Genomic DNA, 23,779 nt, shown 5'->3' on the forward strand with positions numbered 1-23,779 from the left:
ACCACCAGCCGCAATCTATAAAGAAACATCTTCATCACAGCGGCTTATTCAACCACACCGGAAGAACACCATCAGAATATACTCAAATATAAACTCCTGCAAGAGAAACGTCTTCTTCCCTTCAATAGAACCGCATGTGCATCCACCTGCAAGCACACATGGGCATAGCCAACCTTCCATGGATGATTGGTGAACTCATCCATAAACGTTGGTTTGGAAGCTTATGAAGTCTTACCCATACCATCGGCAACTTGCTCTGGGATGAAACTTGGGACCCAGGGCTAGCTGGTGATTAACCAAAGGCCCCTTGTCAGATTGATATCACGCTCCACTTCAGTTTAGAATCAAAACAGATGATGGCCTTCCACCATTGAAAACGCCTCCACTCATTCAAGAGGCTTCCCCTTCCTTAAACTCCATTACAATCAAATCAATTGGCAAACATCGTCCCCACTTTTCGTCGCCAATGCTGTGGATTCCCATTCCTGGCAAGATTAGTGCATCTCATCTTATATAAGGAAGATACATCAGAATACACTTCTACGATTATACATTGTCCATTCACATAAACTGAGGGTTTGACAATTGTAACTGCATCACAGCAAGCAGCTTCAAGGTGTGTCTGATATTAGTCCCACAACATCATCAGCATTTGATATCAATATTGGAAACAGTTGCAAAGCATATGATATGGGGCAAAGCAACCAAAAGGATCTTAAAAATTTATTCAAATTTCACAATTCACGAGCACCTTCGAATCAATCCAGTGCAAAATTTGTTCGCCACATGATTTCCTTCATTTGTATGATTCTCAAACAAGTCTATATTACAAGTCGTAGTAATTAGGAAAATTTGTAGCAGCAATAATACAAACAAATATACTATTTGTTTGAAAAATTCACAATTTTCATCCTCAACGGATGGGCATAATTAAATATTTGATGTATGAATTGCTGTTCAGCTTCTGCAAAAATATTTCCTCCGATTTGTAGAGAATATGTAGTCGGCCATTGGTCATGATATCAGCCCGTCAATTTCCTTAATCTTTTCTCGGCTGCAAGTGCAGTCTTGTTTTGGGGTTCGAGAACTAAAGCGTGCTTAAAATCTGGAAGGAAAAAATAAATTAATTAACTAATCAGGTTACTTGCTCATGTGATAACAAACTTACTTTTGAGAAGTACGACCTCCAACAAAGAGCTAAAACTCACCAGTATGTGAATGTGCATAAGACTGATAGTATTCCTCATGTTTGACTTACTACATGCACAACTAATACCCTGACTTACCCAATCATAAAAGGTAAATATTATAGGCTATAAGTAAAACATATATTCAAATATAATTCTTGCTCGGGCTAATTATAATAGTGAATCAAATCTGGCACTAGAGAAAGAAGGTCCACATTGCTTATGTGCTGGGAAGGATGCAGATCAACTTGGACCACAAGGCTGCGCTATCAATTGGAAGCTTTAGATTAGTAGTATAGATGGTGAGTCCACATGCAAAGACAAAATCCACATTAGTGTACTTATGGAACAACCAAACCCATAAAGTAGCATGCCATTGCAAAGGGGGCAAAGGGTAGAGATGGGCCACCGGGCCACAGACCAAACGGGCCGTGCTTGGCCCGGCCTATTACTAAACGGGCCGTGCCGGCACGGCCCTAGGCCCGTGGGGTGGCAGGCCATGCCAAGCCCGGCACGGGCCGAGCCAGCTATTTTTTTACCATAACGGCTATTTTTTGGCCCATAACGGCTATTTTTTTGGCCCATAACGGCTATTTTTGGCTTTTTACCCATTTTGCCCCTCCCAACAACCATAAAACGGCTAATTTGAGGGATATTTTGGGAAAAAGAGAAGTAGAATAACTGGCGAAACGGTTGAGATGCTTCTCTGCTTCAAAGATTGGTTGGATGCTGAGGCGAGACTTCAAGATAAAAATGGACATGATACAACATCCTCTGATGATGATGATACAAACACTACTGAATAGTGAATACTGATGGTTAGTAAGATTTTGATCATTTATTTTTATTTCTTAATTTTTTATAATTGTACATTTTTATTTTTTTAATTGTTAAAGTGAGTCATCTCTATTTTTTCTCCTTTTTTATTGTATTCTGGAGGTCAGACCAAACCTCCCTTCATGTACCATTTTGATTTAAATTAATAAATTGGTAGGGGTCTATGCCAAACCCCCCACCATTAAGGTGTCTTTATATTAATAAATCCTTAGTTCCCAACATTTATTAATTTATTAAAAAAAATTTATAAATAAAAAATTTTATTCCTATTTATTTTAAGGGGGACGAGCCGTGCCTGGCCCAGCCCAGACCCTTGTGGGCCGTGCCGGGCCCAGTTTAGGCCCTTATGGGCCGTTCCGGGCTGGCCCGCGGGCCGTGCCGTGCTTGGCTCACGAATCGTGCCAGCCTAGGCCCTTATGAGCCGTGCCGGGCTCGACCCGCGGGCCAGAAATCCTTAACCCAGCCCGGCCCCTTTTTACGAGCCGTGCCTAGCACAGCCCGTTACTGTAGCAAGCAGGCCATGCCTGGCACGGCCCGCTTCGTGCCGGGCCGCCCATGGCCCGGCCCAATGCCCACCTCTAGCAAAGGGGGAGCACATGCATGTCTCTTTTCTTCCACTGGTTCTTTTTGCATGTTATCCTCAATTTTTCTAATTAGTAATTCATAAAATAATCTGAAATACGCTTGAAACTAGCTGCAGACAGTGATCTATGGATTTCATGCTTCCCACTGGTATGAAAAGGAAAGACCAAAAAGCAAGCAAGGTCTTCCACTACCCGAGGCATTTCTTGTGCATATGCATTGGGAGGGGATTTTGCATCTATGCAGGTAGGGCTGGCAAACAAGCAAGCTGTTTGGAATTTCGCTTGTGTATGGCTCGCTCGGTTATTATAAGGAACAAACAAGCCAAGCTAGAGCTAGTCCTAGCTTCCTCAAGCTAGGCTCGAATTAGGTGGAAAATATTAATATATAAATAATATATATTATTTTAATTATTATTATCTATAAACATAATAGGTAATATAATTCTCTTTTAATTATTTATTATGAATTAATATGGATTATGTAGAATAGAATGTATTTAACTATAGGATTAAAATATAATTAGAATTACAACAAATTATATGAATAAAAATCTCAAATGGCTCCTACTAGCTCTCCTAAACAGGTTATTCATAAACAGCTCGATCTCAGCTCAAATATAAAACAAGCCAAGCTACAGGGCCCAACTTGGCTTGTGTTCGGCTCATTTGCACCCCTACATGTAGGCTAATTGTCTAACACCTTCCTACAAATCCATGCAATGTAAAATTGTTTAATAATGCAGATCTGAGTTATCCCTTTATCTAGACTACAAAATAAATCTAGTTTAAAATTTCTGATATTACCAAGTCACCCATTCCATTAAACATTGTTTGATGTCAATACCATTTGAATTTCGCCCGCATGATAATACTGTTAATTCATAAATTTCATGGATGTCTTGATTCAAAGTTTCTTGTTAAGCTTCCAGCATTATAAATTCACATTTACCAAGTGTTGCTAACCTCTGACTACAGTGTTGAATAATCAAAAGTCAGAACAAATACAGAACTCATAATTTTGGAAGGTTTATGAGCATTATTAATGGTGATACCAAAGTCCACGATACCAGTACCAGGCACCGTACCGATTTTCCGGCGGGACAAGTCGGTACGGGCCCACGTTGTGCCATGTCGGGCATGTACCGACAATAGAAGAGGCGGGGGAGAAGGAGAACGAGAGAGAAAAAGAGAGAAGGGGGAGGCCGGCGGAGAGCTAGCGGAAGGCCAGGGAGCTCCCGCGCAAAGAAGGTGGAGGCTAGAGAGCCGCAAGGAGGTGGAGGCTAGAGAGCCGTCGCGCGGAGGAAGCGGAGGCCTGAGAGCCACCAGGAAGCCGCAGAAGAAGGGCTCTCTCCGGTCTCCTGTTTCGTTCGAAATAGAAGACCAGAGCAAGCCCTACGAAACAGGAGATCGAAGAGAGCCCCTCTTCCGCAGCTCCCTCCTCTATGCGGCAGCCAGCCGGCCTCCACCGACCAACCTCAATCTTTCTCTCTCTTCCTTCCTCTCCCTCTCCCTCCCCTGCTCTCTCTCTCTCTCTCTCTCTCTCTCTCTCTCTCTCTCTCTCTCCCTCTTTTTCCTTTGTCTTTTTCCTCTCCGACGTCGGTCTCATTTTTGTCATCGAAATCGTCTCGGTCTGCAGTCGGTACAGCTCAGAATGCCCCGAACCGGGTGGTTCGGGACAGTTCCGCCGACCTTACATGATACAATGCCCCTATATGTCAGCCTAACTAACTAAAGTTACTTTAGACCACATTGAATACAAGGTTACTTAGCAGTGAAATCCATGTCGAACGAGAGAGAGTGATCTGTCTATGCTTGATCTATTGAAAGGAGCCATAGGTTGAATTGTCATAAAAGTAGAAAACTAATGACACTTGCTAGACCTGATCAGGCCATGTTAATTAGATGTTCTCATCAGAAAAAATTCATGCTTTTCAACCCAAACTTTATCGACCATGTGACTCACAATCTCATCAACGTCAAGGTGCAAGTATAATTTTAACAGCCCGCACTTGTCATGTGCACCAACAGACAGTAGAAAGAACTGCAGATCACATAACCTAACAACTTGGTTGGTATGCTGATTGCAAAGTTGCATTAGTAGAATTTCATTTAAAGTTTGTCATGCACAAATTATTCCTCAAAATTAGAAATAAATCCATGGACCAATCAATTTAAAAGAATCTCATTATCCTAAATAGGAGGATGGGCCTTGGCACGACGGTAAAGTTGCTAATATTGTGATCTAGATGTCACAGGTTCAAAACACTAGCAGCTTCTCCATATGTGGGGATAAGGTTGCATGCATCTTACCCTCTCCAGACCCCATAGTGGTGGGAGCCCCGTGCATCGGGACACCTTATTTTTTCCATACCCTAAATGGAGGTGCACCATCAAATTGCAGAAACCATCCAAATGGCTAGTGGTTATGACTATTCGACAAAGAATGCCTATGTTCAAAACATGACTGAACTGTATATTTCATGCTTAGAAATCTATTTCCTGGATGATGGAAAAGTAGAATTCAAGACATAATGTGCAACACATCTACATACATTTAACTGGCACGTCCAAGGCTTCCTAGGTCCTCCTGGGCTAGTATGCTACCTTTTTCAATTTTTAAAAAAAGCTATTGGTAATTGTCAGCTATTTGTTGGTAAAGAAAAGGGTTTAAAGGAAACAGGGGAAGTTAGAAAAACTATTCTGCATAAAAGTTGCTATTTCGATTCATTAATACAATCTTCAGTAACGTCTCGCACTTCCATTCCACATATAAATGCTGTTAACTGCATTCCTCAATGGTGTTTTTAACGATCCATAAAATCAACTTTTAATCTAAATATGTTTGAAGAATACGCAATCCACGCTAAGACAAAGGAATCCCAACTTATGATGTGCAGTATGTTCAGAAACAAGTCAGCTGTTATGCATCAAATAATAGGTAATGAGAACATTTAAACAGAACTTTCATTTTTAAGTACTGGGCAATATACCTTGGGAGGACAATTTTTCAACCATACAGAACGCCCAGTTTAAAATTAAAAAAAAAAGTTCTGGATATGATTAAATGTATCCATGCATACTACTAATATGTATATATCATGAATTGCCACTAATTCTTGTCTATGTTAAGAAAAAATTCTTCTCAAAATATCATACAGGCATCTAATTGCAATGACACTTGGATTATTCTACTATATCCCACAAATCAAAATCTGATATTAAAAATATACATTTACTTGACAGTATAACTCAAGTTCGCATGACTGACAGCCCAATAACATAAACTTACTGCTGTATTTGCACTTCTACAAGGTATGCATGCATGACAATAATGGTGTTTTATGGCTGCTAATATGCATGTACATATGACTGCATCTAATAATATAAAAAGAAGTTCTCAGATTCTCAATTGGAGGTAGGCACAAACACCATGTACACGAAATTAGGACCAACCATCATACCAATGCAACTAGCTTGATAATGAAAGAATGTTATTTTCCAATAACAGAAAAGTCGATGCTAGACTGCTAACCTTGGGCAGCTTCTTTATAACATAAAAGCATTTCCCTAGCCGTTCCTCGCCTTAGATATGCTTTGACGTTCTGATGACAAAAATTGGCACATAACCAATTAAAGAAATAGTAACAGAAGAGAGAGAGAGAGAGAGAGAGAGAGAGAGAGAAATTAGCCTTCTGCAGCAATAGATCTCCCAAAGCATAATGAGTAATAGAAAAGGCCATTAACCTCAAAATTCAAAATGTAACGAGTGGCCTCCTAGCTCGTATTTAACATGATTGTATTATCTAATAACTTCTTGAAAAGAAAACAGTTTAGAACTAAATGTTAAGCACAATTTTCGAAAAATGTTTTTTTGAAGGGAACATTCACCTTTGATTTTAATAATTGAACTCTTAATAGACCTATCCGGGCGAGATGGCCCACCCAGCCCGCTCAAGCCCGGAGCCTTTTGGGTAGGCTCGAGCCAAAGATTTAGGCCCGTCAAAACGGGCCAAGCCTGGAAAATAGGCATGTTTAATAAATGGGCCGGGCTCGAGCTTGGGAATTAAAGCCCGGCCCGACCAGACTTTTTTCAGTTTGCTAGTGTTATTTGTTTATTTTTCATATATTTGTATATTTCGTTGAAAATTATTGTTGATATGTGAATTTAGTGGGATAATAGACATGTTGTAGGTTGTTGACAATATTTAACCATTCATGTTTAGCATTTTTCCAAAATATTTCTGAACATTTTTTGGTTTTTTTAAGGAAAAAATAAAAAATGATCATGAAGCCCAAAGCCCAATCCGAAGCTTGAGGCTCGAGCAAGAACCGGGCTTGGGCTTAGAAGGTTGGCCCAAAGTCCAGGCTACGTCGGGCTCGAGCCTAAGAAAATTGTATAGACCTTTTGACAAGTCCTAGCCTGAGCTTGGCCCCGCCCAACACATGAACAGATCTAACTCTTACGAATAGAAACTAATGCATTGCTTTGGCAAGGATTTTAGCTTGTTCGACGTGCAAACTTGAGTTATACAATGAAGTTAGCTTAGCACATATATTTGTAGGATCAGATATTGACCGCACCAACAGTTTAATACTTAAAATAAAGCAATTCTAAATCCAAAGCATATTATTCTCCAGACTACCTAGATATTAACCATAAAACTTAATGGTTACATATACGCACATACCAAAGTTCAGTTGCAACTCCATATGTGAAATATTTATCAAATACTTAAACAATAGCATCAAAAGCAAACTATAGTAGGGTAGGGGGAGAAGAAAGATCGGGTAGGGGTGGGGGGAAAGGGGGATGGGGGCTTATAACCAGCAAAGGGATGTTACATTGCCTAAGGAAATCATTAACTTCCTCAATGGTCTATGATAGGAATACAATGTGTTGAAGTCATAGTCCAAATGTGTCCACTATCTTACTATCAAAAGCATAACCTCTTGCAGGTAGAACTTCTCGTACAAATCTTGTAAATTTCTATTCAAGCATAACCCTCTTAAGCCAAATATGAAACCCTCATTTTATGAGGTCAAATTTGCTCCTTTTTTGCATGGTCAGAACCTGTTTTTCTTCAACTTATCCTCTGACATGGCTCAATTTCACCAGTAATATTCTAAAAAATCTGACAATGGGATATGAAAGCAGTTGATATCATACGAACCAGCTTCCCTAATTACAACAAATGCATTCTTCATTTCTCGATCATATGATTGAGTTTGGCATAACATTTCTAATACCGCTGCCACCTCATTTCACCGTGCCTCATTTCTTATCACGATATTCCTGATACCAATGCCACCACACTTAATCTTATGCAATCTTTAATTCTAGCCCTACATTAGACAACCTCAAACTTGATATCTAAGTTCTAATGATACATAAAAGAATAGGATTAACAACCCCAATATTCTAATGTTTTTCTCAAATTATGTCACCAATCACCCGAGACCAAATTGTAAGATTCTCGATAATAGTTCAAGCAGAGATAATCAGCAAGAGTACCACAATGAAATCATTACTGCCAGAATCACATCCAACTATGGACATAAAATATAGATCAGCCAACCTCCATGCCATGATTACGGAGAATGTGCAGCAAACAGAGGGTAATGACTGCACCTAATTTAGGTTAGGATGTCTAAATTTATATCTTAAAAAAAGAAAAATAAAAAGACGGCAGCAAGTTATGAAACTGAAGTGACAAAGGTCGATGGGCATGCTTGCATTCTTGCAGCCCTCTTGTAATATATGAGTGGGACACATGTATCATTCTTGCAGCCCTCTTGTAATATATATGAGTGTGACACATATCCTCTATAGGGGGAAGTCTGAGTATAGACCAGCATCCCATCATTTACATTCTAAATTTTTTCTCTCGTATTTTTTTTTATTAGGCATCTTCATATCATCAAACTTTGGAATGCATGGATTGAAACTAACATCACCTTTCACGGAAATATTGAGCATTGAATGGAAGCGGTGTTCCAAATAAACTCAACTCAACTAAGCCTTAATCCCAAACTAGTTGGGGTCGGCCAGAGCAGTGTTCCAAATACTTACCAAAAATCCAATTAGATACTAAAAATAGTGATAAACATTTAGAGAGAAAAAAATTAATCCCATATTTTACTTCTGCAGAACTTAACTCCAGGCCCTGAGTGTCATTTAACAATCCAGGCTTGATGACCAAAAATTTTGCTCCAGTCCCTTGGTTTGATAACTATTTAACTCGAGTCCCTGGCTTCGGTATTAAGGCATAACTATGTATAATTATGTGTAAGTGTGCATACAAAAGGATAACTATGTATAGATAATGCGTAGATCCATATTGAATACGCCCAAGGGACTAAATGAAACACCGCCTGGCCTTAATCCTTAAATAGAATCAAACCAAGGGTTGGACAATTAATTTCCCCGACTTTTCTAGTGAAAATACAACTACTATTCAGCAAAATAAAGAGTGAAAAAGCAGAGTATGCAAACTCACAAATGCATAGGCTCAAAGAATATTTTTTACAAACTTATTATCACCTTTTTATCCAGTAAAATTGCTTGACTGCAATCTGCTTCAGCCTGCTGGAAGCTGCACAGGATCGATAACAGTTGTTCAAACAAATCCCCAGTAATGAGAAATTTATTGACAATCATGAATTTATAATAAACAGCATACACCTACCAGCCCAGTTCTAGATAAGCAGCTGCTCTATTGCAGTAATAAGTTGCATTTGTATTATTTATTTTGATAGCTTCAGAATAGAAGTTAACAGCCTTGTTCCATTGTCTTCCCTTGAATGCAGCATTTCCCTGTTCAAAATATTTGAGAACAATGGATTACTTATGAATATCAAGACCAATCAGAAAGCAGTGCAAAAATGTGCTAAGACAAAGTAAACAACTTAGGTACTAATACATGTCTTGCATATTGAAGAGGAAACTCCATACTTGTGTCCTTATATTGGTCAATATAATACTCAGTCTTCTAACATTGACCATCAAACCTTATTCTTAAAGATAAGGTTCGGGTGTACAAGTAATTTGACAGGATTTCATTTTTTCCTTCTTCACCAGGTAGCTCAATGCATGTCATCACAATTTTTTTAAGAAATTATGCATGCAATCATAATGAAGTAGGTCAGGTGACACATTAGAAAAAAATTGCATTAATCAGTTTCCTCTTCCTTGGTTTCTCAAATAAATGTCATAGACTAGAGGAAGGCCCCTGTCTAAGACTTAACAAGTTCATATGCCATAACTAGAAGGATTGAAGGAGTCTAGATGAAGGAAAAAGTAACCAAAAGCCATATAGTGTATATCTTAGGTGGCGTTTGGCATCACTTCTATTTTTTTTCTATTTTCAAAGATAGAAAAATGGAAATTCTCTTTCTGCTTTTCTTCTAATTTTTTAAAATATAAACATGATTGGTAATAGTCAATTATTTTAAAAAATAAATATGGGGATGGTGGTGGACTTGGTAGTAGCGTAGGCGCTGTTGGTGGTGGTGATAAAAAAAAACATGAGTTTGTTGTTTTTAGAATTACTGAAAGTAAGAATTTCTTACTTTCATTTTTTTCTAGAAATAATGAAAACAAATTTTCAAAAGTAGAAAATGATAACACTAGCACCAAACATTTTTTGTCTCGGTTTCTATAATTTTATCATTAAAAATAGAAAACAAGAAATAAAAGCAATGCATAACAGGCCCTTAATTATCAGTTATCACATATTGACCCAGACCAGAAATCTTACAAACTACAATGCATGGCCGCTTTCTTACAGAAGTAAATGAATACACAGCTGCGAGATTATTATGCACTCGAAAGACCAAGAGTATAAAAGTAACATGCAAGCAGGTCTAATCATGCTGAAATCATTGGAAAGATGAAAAGAAACTTGCATCAAGTTGCACTATATACATTATGCATGGCAAAAGAAATGAGAAAGGAACCTTTTCTTTTAGTAATTCTGATAATTCCATGTTCCCATTGGTATCTGGTGTTGGAACTGAGTTGGAGGAAATGCTAATTTGTTCTTGGAGGGATGAATATATATCCAACACAGTATCAAGAAGAAATTTATCCGCTCCATGAGCTGCTATAAATGAAACAGAAATTGGAAGGCCATCATGCTTCCCTAAAGGAACAGTAACCTGCAAATCAAAAATAACAAAATATATAAGCAGCATATCATACTAGAACTGGTTACTAAGTAATAAAAGAATTAACCTTTTCAGAATTATTCAGAATAACAATTTAGTTAGCAATTGATTATGTTCAATACAACCAAATACCTGACAACAGCCAGACATCCCAGCAATGCTCAACAATGTATACAGTCGATCTTCTAGCTCCAGAGGCATTTTTTTCTTAGAATTGCGATTGAATGGAAAATCTGTTGTTGTAGGAATTACTAGAATTCCATCATCCTGAAGAAGAATGTAGTAAATAATGATAACAAAAAAAAAACAATTAAGATTTAATTTTTTTAAAAAATGAGCCAGATTGATAGACTAATCACTTAAATATATAATAACAGGCGGACTGCACGTGCATGGATATGTAAGCATTATACTATCCATTAGTCATTTCATACTAAGCAAATCATGCAACAAACATGGAAGACAGCTAAGCAGTGTGCAGCATGAAGCAAAGAAAATGACGAATAAGACCTTAGACATTGGAAAATCGACGCTGATTGACTGGATCAAAAGAAAGCACCCTCTACATGGTTTTCCATAACAGCAGCAACAAATACAGATCAAGGGAGACAAAGAAACATGCAACTGCAGCTAAGAAATTCAAAAATATATACATAGCATCTAATTCCCAAAGCATGAGAATCAAGGGAGAAAAAGCAAGATGCCCCAGCACAGCACTGTATGAAAATCAAAACAGCATCCACAACATGCCAACGTTTCTTGTCCTTTGTAATAAGGAGTTAAATACTATCACAAAAACAAATCAACATAACTGCCAACATACCCATCAAAAAGATTACCAGACCATCACAAACATATAAACATGATATTGAGAAGTTATCCACAAAAGTCCTCCCACAATGTTGGTTTAGATAAATAAAGTTATAACTAATTATAACATATGAAAGATCTGTATCATTTTATGATGGTAAGTATAACACTTTATTGAATTGAGACTCGATATCAGAACATGTTGTGTGGCGAGGGAAGCTACTATAGATGAAGCAAAACACTGGCCATAAAGAACTGCTGTTACGATGCCATGAAGGTATCATAACATGGTTGGAAAACAAGAAAACTAGGCAAAATTGACCACCAGAAGTTCTGGATTCACGCTAGACTTGCATCACCTAGAGACATCAGCTAAGTTAGAAAAGAAAACCACTTTGACAAATATAGTACTAATACTGATATTTTTGGTACTATAAGTTAATCTGGGATATTCTATTGAAAAGAGAATGAACTTGCGAACAAACCAAACCTAGTTGGTCTTCTAGAAGAGTTTGAATGTGTGGTTTGTACATGTTCATATTTCAGCCAAGATGTTTCACAGTGCTGTTTGTTATTTCTCACTCCTAGTGTAAGTAAAACACAGAAAGGAATTAAATGACAAAGAAAATTCCTTTTTAAAGTTACCATTAATTGAATCAATATTTTAAGTCTTGCTACCAGATCCCATTGTGGTAAATATGGTATTTACACCCCATATCAACACATGGTGTGCTATTGGAGTCAAAACACCACCATACCACATTGCAGTACAAAGCATGCTGAGCCCTGTATCATACCAGACTACCAGAACTGTAACAGAGTTGGTAGGTTATGCCTGCATCGACCAGTATAGATTGGTACCTAGAACCTTGAAATCAATCAAGAAAAAATAACTAATGTCAGCTTAACTTGGGAGGATTATGAAGATATTTGACCTCAAAAATGATAAAAACGACAACAAGCGCAAAATATATGCTTGTTGAGAAGCAGCTTGGTAGCATCATAAAGATGGTGCAATTTTTTTCCCTTTTTTATTCATGCATGTGTGCATGTGTTTCTCTTTTTTTTTTATTTATTTGTTTGGGGGGGGGGGGGGGAGGGTGTTCGAGTGTCCAAGTGTCTAGAAAAATCCACTGAAAATTGGACACCTAAACACTTACATAACTCGTAGATATGTACTGATATATGAAAATAATGAATAATGAGCTAGACCTATGCTCCCTGAGTTCATTAATTTAATAAAATGCTAGCTAATTGTTTTATCAGACTTGATTGCTTTCACATACGAGTTTGAATTGTTTCTTACACATGTAATGTGATGACATCATTATGTGATGGTATGAAGCATTAAGAAGTGTCATGGAGCATCACAAGCATCCTAGCCCAAGATTTAGGGTGTCCAAGTAACTCTGGACATCAAAGTGAGGAGGCAACAAATGAGAGAATTGTAAAACTGATTTAATAAATTGATCGAGTGGTTTAAAAATGAAATACAATGAAAGTTGGTAATCACCAAGAGGCTTAAAGATCAAGTTCAGTGAAAATTGGTTAGATAGAAGCTGTTTCTACATTATTCAGATTTTAGAGGTTCATCAGAGAGAATCCAGATCAATTACCGGAAGGAGGATGTACAACAGTTGTTCCGTAATTGAAAACATTATGCCAAAACATCATGTCAACTCCTGTACACTAATGTTATTTTTTATCATTTAGAAAAAAAACTTTTATCTATCAAAATAATTATAATGCTACATCGAAGTATGGAGAAATTAAGAAGGGTAATGACAAATTGTAGCTAAAATTGGAAGATATATCATAGGTGCATATGCTATAAACTATAAAATACTATGAAAAATGAAAGAATACCTTCAAAAGGCTATTCAGTGCAGCTCGTAGTTCCATCCGAGATTTATACAATGATTTGACGTTCTCATGTGTGGAATTCACAGCTGCAAGAACTCGAGTGGAGATATTAACACCTATCCTGGGTTTCACTGTGTTAATCCACTCCTCGTGGTTTGTTTTGAATTCATATCTGGAAAGGCAATTAATTTGTCAGACTGGAAGTGATGCTCTTCTAACAAAGCTTAATTGCAAAGTTACCAAGCGAAAAACTAACATCCAATGAATGCAATAAACCTCAAATAAACAAATAAATCTAGACGATACCAAACATAAACATACATACATGGCACACACATGTATTGTGTCTATGTATGTATATCTAAACATATATATATATAGATACATAAACACACTAGCACACCCATGTCCGCACAAACACACAATAACCAATTGTAGCAATTAAATTGAACAAAAAAAATACATTATTGAACTTAGATGCAAAGTCTAGTTGTCACTCCTTAATCTTTACGTAAAAGAACATTATTATTTCTCTCCATTTACCAAAGTATTAATTTAAACTTAAAAGAACTAATCAGTCCATCCAGTCATAGCCGTGATAAGATACACAAAGTTGAGGGTTCACAATGATATTAGACATAAAACCAAGTTTCATAACAGAATAGTGGCAATTGTATATGCTGCCTGCTCAGGTATCTTTATGCCACCTTAGAACTTCGGTTCTTGAGTAACCATATGACTTTGTCTATCTTTCATTTTCTAAATACATTATTTACATGATAAATAGAGGAAATCCAGTAAGACTAATGGAACTCCAAACAGTTGATCAGGTGGCCTCTATTACCCAATTTATGCCCACCAATAGGAGACTTTTCACACACTTCCAATGTCAAAAAATATGACTCTTGCTGGATAACTTACAGCTAATCTGCAATCATTTCTTCGTGTATGTTTTCTGTAAAAAATGACATTCAGGTAAATAAAAAAAAGAAATTGAAAATTCAGAAATGGGTAGCATCATCTTGAGTAAGTTCATACGGTTAGGATCGGCCCCAATTTCGAATAAAATTCTGATGGGTACTAACTTGGCGACACCAGGCATTTTGGAGTTCCTTTTTTCTGACCTAGTCTAGTCTGGCCAGGTCAGTTCAGGTATAGTTGAGTGTACTATGATTTGTCAAACTCCTACATGACACAGCTAGAAAAATGGGTTTAGGTTTGTGAGCGAAAACCAACCTACATGCCCATGTTTTGGTTCTTTTGGTTTGAATAGGGTTTTCTAGCAGACATAGGGCTGCAACAAATTAGTACTTCAATTTTAGTGATTTTAGCATCTCTCAATTCTATTATCAATCAACATCAAGGTTGTGAGCTGTTTTGTATGTATTAGTACACTATTATACATATTCCATATTTGTTTGAGTCAAACCACTAAATGTCACAACTCCAGAAAATAGCATCCATAATCTGTTTCCATGCAAACACACCAAACTATCTAAATTTGCAAAAGCCTTTTGCACAATCTTGTTACACATGATGTCTTAATATGTTCTGCTTGTGATGCAACACAGCATACATCAGCACATAAATTTCTTGAAAACAGATCTCGATATGAAGGACAAATCAAATATTTCTGTACGCTACAGCATTCAATTTTTCTAGAATGCCACCCTTTCTGTAAATGTATGACGACCATGAATGATTCCGTAGCTCAACACCCTTAACAACATGTTGGAGCAGCAATATGACACAAAGCATACATGAGTACTAGAAGAAGAAAATAAATTCCTAAAGATTAAGACATTATTTACAACCTTTCAATCAAAACATAACTTTATCGATCACATACCTTTGTAATAATGTCATAACAGTAGAAAGAGCCTTTAGAGTGGACATTCCCTGTTGCAATTTTGTAGATGGTTCATGAAATTCCTTTAAACTAGGTACATTTGAAGCAATGTACTGACTAATGTTCATATGCTTTGGAGTCTGGTCTGCATAATCAATGAAAACATAAATAATAAATCCATGAGTTCCTTCTGCCAAATATTTAATTACATATTCTTTCACCAAGACAAGATTAACAAATTAGCTCAGAGCCACAATTTAATGTCCCTAAACCAACAACATGGCCAGGTACACTTAAACCCAAAAACTGTGCCAATAACTTTGCTGATACATTTTTTTTCGCCAGAATGAGATTAAAAAGTACGCTACAAGCCTGAAACTTTGTCCCTCTGAACCAACGAATGCAAAATAACAATACGGACATGTACGCTTAAACCCAGAAATGCAAAATAACAACGTGGGTATGTACACTTACACCCAGACAACGTTTCAGTAGCTTTGCTTATAACATGCATTGTTTTGTGCTTTGGAACCTTTAAAAACTGAAAACAATCATCAGCAAATATAAAGTGCCTCATTCTTTTAAGCCCCACCAGAGATGCTTGTAATAATATATGCCCAACACGATGTAAAACAGATGGATCCCGCGCAAGCCATCCTGAAATATATTTCCAAATTTTCAAAAGTGAGACAAATGATAATGAAATCAGGGAATGTTTAACAAACAAATCAGAAAAGCATTTTCACTGAAGTTTACACAGACCTAGAAAGAATATTAAGTGAACCTTGCTCAAAATATCTTTTTTGAAAAAAAGACGGGAATAGCATTTCAACTACCCATAAATATTTGAAAATGGTTCAGTTCTGTAAAAAGGAGTTCTAAGTTACATATCTCCATGCCAATGTTCCACCAAGGTGAAAGAAGACAGACCGAAATAAAATTCTAAAAGCAATTGCCAAAACAAAGTAAACTTTTCAGTGCATATGGAAAATAGAAACAAGATAATATTGTTTCTTCTTCTGTAGGATTGTGGAGTAAAAATCTTAAAAGAAGTGTCAGAGTTTGATAAGGAAACCTTGCCAGTCTACACAACATGGATCCTAAGGCAAGAATTTATGCTTGTCAGTGCTATAAATCACATATTCTACATAGTGCTAGATGGGCATCTAGTGCTTCACAATCTTGTCATATACTTTTAAGCTGGCATCTGAACATGAATCAACTTCATTCTAAATCTCTGACTACAGCACACCATGTCATGGCTCTCAATGCCATGAAGGTATAATACAGCATGGGTATTCCTAAGTCCTTGTTCAAATCATTGACAGCACAATTTCCTAAAACTTTAAGGCCACTCAATTGAATAAGTCCTATGCCTATATAGTTTTTGAAGTAAACAATTAGAAAAAGTCATTACCAAAATGAGACAAAATGATGTAAAACGATGGATGACATGGTCAATAAAAGTGCCAATGGTTGTTACACAAAGCCTAGCGATAGGTTTGTGTTTACACTACATGCTGACCAATGACCACAATTTGTAGACTAATCAATAGCATGCCTTTGAAGGTCATCCAATATAGACCGAGTATTAGTGGGTCTTTAGAAAGGACATATTTTGCAGGCCGAATAAGAAGTTTTGGAAGGATGTCAACCTTTGATTAAGGACCAAAGTACAAACTAAACTCGATCAATAGGCCGAAGTATATGGCAAGCCAAAGTTGTACTAGGCCATCAAGTTGAAGTATCGAGCAAGCCTAAGTACTCGGCTAGCAAATCAAAGTTATACTCGACCAGTAGACTGATGTACTCAGCTAGTAGGCCACAGCACTCAACCAGCAAGTCGAAGTTGTACTCGACCATCAGACTAAAATACTTGACTAGAAGGCCAAAATATTCGGCCAACAAGTCGAAGTTGTACTCATCCACTAGCCCAAAGTTGTACTCAGCCAGCAGGTCGAAGTTGTACTCAGATAGCAAACTGAACACTACTAAAAGAATGCCAACATCAGATTGACTACCAAAGATACATACCGGATACCAAGGGTGCAAACCATGGAGGTGAGATGCTATCAACCTAGGATGAGGCACTTAGTAGAGCAGAACCCAAGAGGAGCTGGCCAACAGTTGCCACTACCCAAAATGTGGGAAGAGTGGCTGGCCAATAGTTACCACTAGCCAAAATATGGTAGTGGAATTTTAACCGTCATGCGTGGCAATAATGGCCCACGTGGCGCAATCCAACAAGGACAAATATCAAAACTAAGTAGTAACACCTATCTTGCCAGAATATGAGAGGAGTGGGTGCACTACCCAGAATATGGAAGTAGTAGAAGAAAGGTAACTACCACACACAGCAATATTAGCCCATATGGCGCAAACCAGCAAGAATAAGTGTCAAACTACGTAGTGACACCTATCCCAATAGTTAATAAGAATCACTTATAAGTATCTGGTTGTAACAATAGGTTGGGGAACTTTTCCAAATCATTAACGCATTTTTATATTGGGCATCTTTTATTTTTAATTAGTGTTATCCTTTGTTTTCTCTCAATTTAGTTACTTAGTTACCACCCTCCGAGAGGACAGCATCCTAGTAATAAAAGTACTTGAAAGTTCAAGGCCGTATGACCAACCGCCACTTCTCCATTTTTTTTCCAATTCGAACTAGTGGCACGTCCGTGCATTGATCTAACCATTATCTTGGTCTGACCCCTCTTGCATCCTAAAAAGCAAGCAACAATTTGTGAAAGAAGAGAAAAAGGACGAATTAGGTCATCAATAAGGGAACAAACAGATAATTCTTGCCGCAATATATCACATAACAGACAACTATGGAGGAAACAGAAAACTAACAATCATCATACTCAAATTGCACAAAGAAGGATAACAATAAAACAAGATCATAGAAGACACAAACATGGCCATCCTTGTGCCTATGCCCATGCCTGCCTGTACGCTTATCAAAAAAGGGCAGAAGTTGCTTGGTGAGATAGCTGGTCATACCAACGGTATCTAAACTTTGTGAGTTTGTCAATACTCCAATAGAAGATATAACCCCATGCGAAGGTTTAAATCCAAAAACCTCGCAAAAAGATGCTGGAATTCTCACACCTCCAACTGTGTCAGTACCTATGCAAACAAAAGTACCATCAATTCATCAGAAATTATAAATTATATATATGTATTATTCCATCATCTGCAATCAGAAAAAGTAAACTGGACAATCTTGCTAGTGCAGGAAGAAGATATAGAAATAACTTCACATCAAAGATATAAGCTTGTGGAAGACAGAGCAACTCATTACATAGGAAAACTGCAGAGTCACAAAGAACCAGCAAAGAAACAATAACACGAATTTTCAAATAAATTGATGTTAGGAGAATTAGTTGAGCAAAAACATTTCTTTTCAGACAGCAGTTACAATAAGATTAGTTTGTCAGCAACTGCCCTAATATTTACAAATAAACCACAGCATTGCTTTTTGAGATTTCATAGTAGGCTTACTACTCACCAAGCCATGGCCATCTAATTTGAAAAATCACTAGGGCATTGTACTAGTACATAATGTACAGTTCATGATGAAGCTTGGTTTTATGCGAGAAATGAGCAAAAAAAATACTCTAGGGGTTATTAGAAAGCTAATTCAGCAATGTGATCTATATCCTTGTCTCTCTCCTTCTAGCTCTTTCCCAAAATGTTTATAAACTCACTTTCCAGTACATATTAACATTTAAAGACCATGTTCAACAGGCAATATTAAGTCCAAAATAAAATCTACCAAAATGTGTAAGTTAATCAACCGAATTTCTCACCCTACGAAACTATCCAGAAAAAACATGCACAAAAGGAAATAATGAATTATGAACTTAAAGCAAAAACCAAAGAAATTGGAGAAACATGTAACTATTCACCAAAAGAAGAAAAAAAAAAAAAGAAACTTTATGTTAATAAAGTCGCAAAACTGAATTGGAACATGCTAAATTTGATTACTGCATCTTTCTTAAGTCAGAAAAAGCAAAAGGCACTGAAATGACATGACTACCCATTCAATGCCTCATGAATGAATAATCAGTTGGGATTAGAAATCTTATTATACACAGCAACGAGCTAAATATAGAAAAAGATCCACTATCGGACAAGGAATACATAGAATAAATGTTTGATAGCATAGAAATGTGAAGTTATAGCAGAATTTTTGAGCAATAAATTACAAGAGAAGTCAGGAAAACCACATCAACTTGGGAGAGGAAAGAACCAGGTAAATTATTTTAAAAAAACATCCCAATTACGGGGTATAGCAAGGGCTAAGATAAAATGCTATAAAACAAGTATCCCCACTACAGGCTTAACTTGGAAGAACATACATCAGAACGAGAATTTGCATGCTTAGAACAAGGCATGAAGCAAATATCACACAAAGGGAGGATTTGGCTGCTTTTGAGGCCATTAAATTTAGGTGCACTGCCCTTAAGAAAGAAATTAATTAATGACTTTCTTAATCCCACAGCGATGGGAGCATATTGAGGATTAGAAATATACCAAGAGCAAAGTCAACTAGTTCAGCAGCAACAGCTACAGCAGAGCCACTAGATGATCCTCCAGGGACCAGCGATGGCAATTGTGGGTTGACTGGGGTCCCATGATGCAAGTTCTCTCCTGTGATACTGCGACATAAATCATGAATAAACTAAACGGATAAGCTTCGGTAGTTACCACTTAAGGCAGGCATAACAAACTGATAGCTACTTACTGCCAAATATGAAAATAAAGTTCATAACAAACAACAGAAAGAGAAGAATAAGCTGCCAAAGATATCTAATGAATGTAAAATACCATGAAGTCTGATTACTCAAGAATAATGAGGACACAAAAATAAAAGAGAATAACTACCTAAAGAACCTCTCTTCGAGATGCGATTTGTTTGAATACTTGGTACAAGTATATATACATAAAAAATATAACCTGTTGAATTTTCATGTCCATGTGATTTAGAACATCCAAAAAATGAAAAAGATTTCATTGTAACTTTCTTCTAGCTATGTTTTCAAAATCAAGAGATTGGGCCTAATATTGGAGCATTCCTGCACCTCGACAAGGCAGAAAACTCTACCGCATTTGATGAAAAGTTGGGTAGTTGGTTAAGGGGGATCCTTTCTTTCAAATTTCAATAAACCTCATGTGCTTACAAGAAAGCTAAAACATGGAAGACAGATGCAGAACAACGGACTGCAAAAGGAAAATATAAAACTATTGATTAGAAAACTGAAAATTATACAAAGAGGCAGGGCAGGTGAATAAAACATGGGATAAGATAGCTGCAGAAGCAAATGCTACAATTATAAGCAAACAAATACCAGTGATAAAACAACTAGAATAGAAGCTAAGAAGTATTTGGATGCCCAGTTACCCTACCCCATGATATCTCATACATGGGAGCAAATATACACTCTTTGAATGAGCTGATGAGCCAAATCCAAAGAAGTAGGAAGGATAAGAAAATCATCTGTCCTGCGATCCAAGAGTTCTACAAAAGAAGAAATCACCATTTAAGTGAAGCGACATCCCGTATATTTGTGGTTAGAGATCACTCCAACCCAATCACCATACAATTTCCTCTCCACTATTGGTACCCACATGCTCAACATAACATGCAAGGAACACTTCTTATCCAATATAAAACAGCTCAATGATACCCAGTGATAACATACTCAAGCATCCATTCACTCTTCTATTATTATAGTGAGACATTATGTAATATGTATTGTTTATCCAGTAAATGGAAGCTCATCTCCAATTAACTCCCAAGTCCCAACTGTAACTTTTAATAAATTACACTTTAGAAATCCAAAAGAAACAACATGGGGTTGCATATTTTCAATGTTCTCTACCTTATTAGGTATTGAGGTATGCTTAATGTAACCATCACATACGATACAAAATGTTGAATATGCACAGTAATTCACCAAAAAAGTGGTTTGGGAATTCAAAGAGGTGTTCTCTCACCCTTATTCATGGAGGATCTTGCACTCAAGTTCCTGAAATAATAAGTAGATTCTTATGATGTTTCATAAGCATTTAAAAAGAGCTTTTTCTTGCCACAACATATGCAATACCATTATGCATTTGACACTGCCTCATATTTTACAGTTTAAAGTCCCTAGATCTAGAAGATGCTTATGGTCGGTAGCCTATAAGTTTATTGCAAAATCATAGACCAATTGATTGTATTCTGATCTGATGAGCTTAAATAAAAGTGGAAAACTTCCTTTTAGACAATCGAAAAATAATAAATCAAGCAGTAATGCACCACAAAAGTGGTTTTGGAATTCACAAAGGTGTTCTCTCACCCTTATTCATGGAGGATCTTGCACTCAAGTTCCCGAAATAATGAGTAGATTCTTCTGATGTTTCATAAGCATTTAAAAGGAGCTTTTTCTTACCACAAGATATGCAATACCATTATGCATTTTACACTGCCTCATATTTTACAGTTTAAAGTCCTTAGATCCAGAAGATGCTTATGGTCAGATAGCCTATAAGTTTATTGCAAAATCGTTGACCAATTCCGATCTGATGAGCTTAAATAAAAGTGGAAAACTTCCTTCTAGACAATCGAAAAATAAAAAATAAAACAGTCGCATATGGGCCAAAGATGGTTGCCCCAACAACCAACTGGAGCACGATTCCCTCTCACCCAGCTAGTTGGTCAAAAGCATTTACATTGAAGTCAAAGATATTCACATTCTAAAACCCGATCAACAAGCATCTAGATTGAGAGAAATGTTCAACCAAGAATCTCAAAAATGACATTACCCTAATATTTTTCCAAAGACCAATCTTTTCAATTGAAGGAAGCATATATTTTGCTGTTGATTAACCAATAAATTTAAAATTTTCACTGTTAAATTTCCTTGAAATGAAATTCAAATATCTGGAGTTCTGGACTGTTAAATCCCAAAAGCAAAATACTAGTGAATCTCCAACCGCACTTACCAAATACCTTATAAATCAAGATAAAGATTAGGAAGGTTCTAGATAACACTGCCAAATCTGAATTGCATAAAAAAAGTGTTGGTGGATGAATCAGAGGGTGGACCTTCCAAGAGTCCAATATGAACCAAAAAGGAAACCAAAAACATATGTGAGTCCAACCTAATGATTTAGCCCCCTAAATACCATCTTCTTCATGATAAACTATGCTTAAGCATAAAACTCATGTTTCTATACTTACAAGTAACATTCAGGGCTAAAGTACCATCATATGGGAGCACAGCAGTCATGTACTGGCACAGTGCGTAATGGGGCACACCCCATGCCGACGTCCAGTTCATTGATACACCTTGGTATGGCACAGTGTGCGCACCTCAATATGGCTTGATATCCAGCAAGCCCTACTGCACTATAGTTGGTTCTTCAAACCTTGCTATCATCATGCATACAAGGGCCATATGATATCCAAATAAGACATAAGTGACCATTCTACGGCTGCCAACAATTAGTTTACTATTTAAACTTCCACTGACATGAGTGGAAGAGATGATTTTAAAGCACACTAAAAAAAGGGAATGAACTACTCGGACTACAAATAGAAATGGCCACCTTAATGTTGATCCATGGAAGTCAAATTATCCACTGCAAACATCATTTTTTTAATGGTGTATTTCTCTTTAATGTGAACAGCAATAATTGATTTATTTGATTTATCTGCAGCGCGATAGCTTAAGTACAAAATTGATGCTTTCTTGCAACCATTCCATGTAATCACCAACAAACTGTGAACAATACTAGCAATATTCCAGGCATACTCAACAAGGACAACAGCAATAATCATTTTGATCGACATACTGACCCATATGCCAATTCATCCATGACCGTCCTCCCGACACACGAAGCCCCATTCTTCAGAAGCATCGACACCACCACAGCTGTCCGATTCGCAGGCTCATGTGTCTTCTTCCAGTCCGGATTCCCAAACCCGGCAACATAACCCTTGATTTCAAAACTGCAAATTTTCATCACCAACAAAACGAATACATAACCCGACCAAAGAGAAAAAAAGAAACTGAAAATAAAATCACAAAGAAGCCAAGAAGGAGAGGGAAGAAAACGGACTTGTCGCTGACGGCGAAGTTGAGGCCGGCGAGGGGGTGGCGGGCGGCTGGCGGCGGCGGCTGAGGGGAGGGAGCGAGCTCGAATCGCTCAACGAATGCGCCGAAGTATTCAACGGGAGGCGATCCTTCTCTCGATCTCCTCCTCCTCCGGCGAGTGGCCTCGGCGAGGATCAGGACGCCGGCGACGCTGATGCCGAGGACGATCCAGACCTTGGTGCTGGAGGCATTAATCTTCCCCAGCTTCAGATTCTTTGAGAGCTCCAGCTTGATCGATTTGTGAGAGAGAGAGAGAGAGAGAGAGAGATAGAGGCGTAGGGTTTAAGGAGGGTTTAGATGAATCGTTAAAAAGACGGGAAAATAAAAAGGAAA

At 37.4% G+C, this 23,779-nt stretch overlaps 1 protein-coding gene across 1 annotated transcript; it reads right to left on the reverse strand.

Moving 5' to 3' along the window:
• Positions 1 to 691: 691 nt before the first annotated feature.
• Positions 692 to 23,779, reverse strand: LOC103716127 (outer envelope protein 64, mitochondrial). The gene is made up of 13 exons (XM_039127339.1): positions 23,412 to 23,779; positions 23,149 to 23,301; positions 19,839 to 19,963; positions 18,303 to 18,428; positions 15,771 to 15,953; positions 15,297 to 15,441; positions 13,451 to 13,619; positions 10,907 to 11,041; positions 10,565 to 10,765; positions 9,295 to 9,422; positions 9,150 to 9,201; positions 6,141 to 6,210; positions 692 to 1,105 (listed from the first exon to the last, which is right to left on the reverse strand). The coding sequence occupies exons 2-13, from the start codon at positions 23,208 to 23,210 to the stop codon at positions 1,023 to 1,025; spliced, it is 1,479 nt and encodes a 492-aa protein (XP_038983267.1). The 5' UTR covers positions 23,211 to 23,301; positions 23,412 to 23,779; the 3' UTR covers positions 692 to 1,022.

This window comes from Phoenix dactylifera, chromosome 6, assembly GCF_009389715.1.
Source record: "Phoenix dactylifera cultivar Barhee BC4 chromosome 6, palm_55x_up_171113_PBpolish2nd_filt_p, whole genome shotgun sequence".
NCBI classification, from domain to species: domain Eukaryota; kingdom Viridiplantae; phylum Streptophyta; class Magnoliopsida; order Arecales; family Arecaceae; genus Phoenix; species Phoenix dactylifera.

What these genes read in the sequence shown, in the direction of transcription:
- LOC103716127 (XM_039127339.1), bottom strand. Translation starts at nt 23,210, where the DNA reads ATGCTTCTGAAGAATGGGGCTTCGTGTGTCGGGAGGACGGTCATGGAT. An exon ending in TACTGAAACGTTGTCTGGGT is followed by an intron (nt 15,442 to 15,770) that starts GTAAGTGTACAT and finishes TTGATTATGCAG; the next exon opens with ACCAGACTCCAAAGCATATG. An exon ending in CAGAATTACTAAAAGAAAAG is followed by an intron (nt 9,423 to 10,564) that starts GTTCCTTTCTCA and finishes TATTTTGAACAG; the next exon opens with GGAAATGCTGCATTCAAGGG.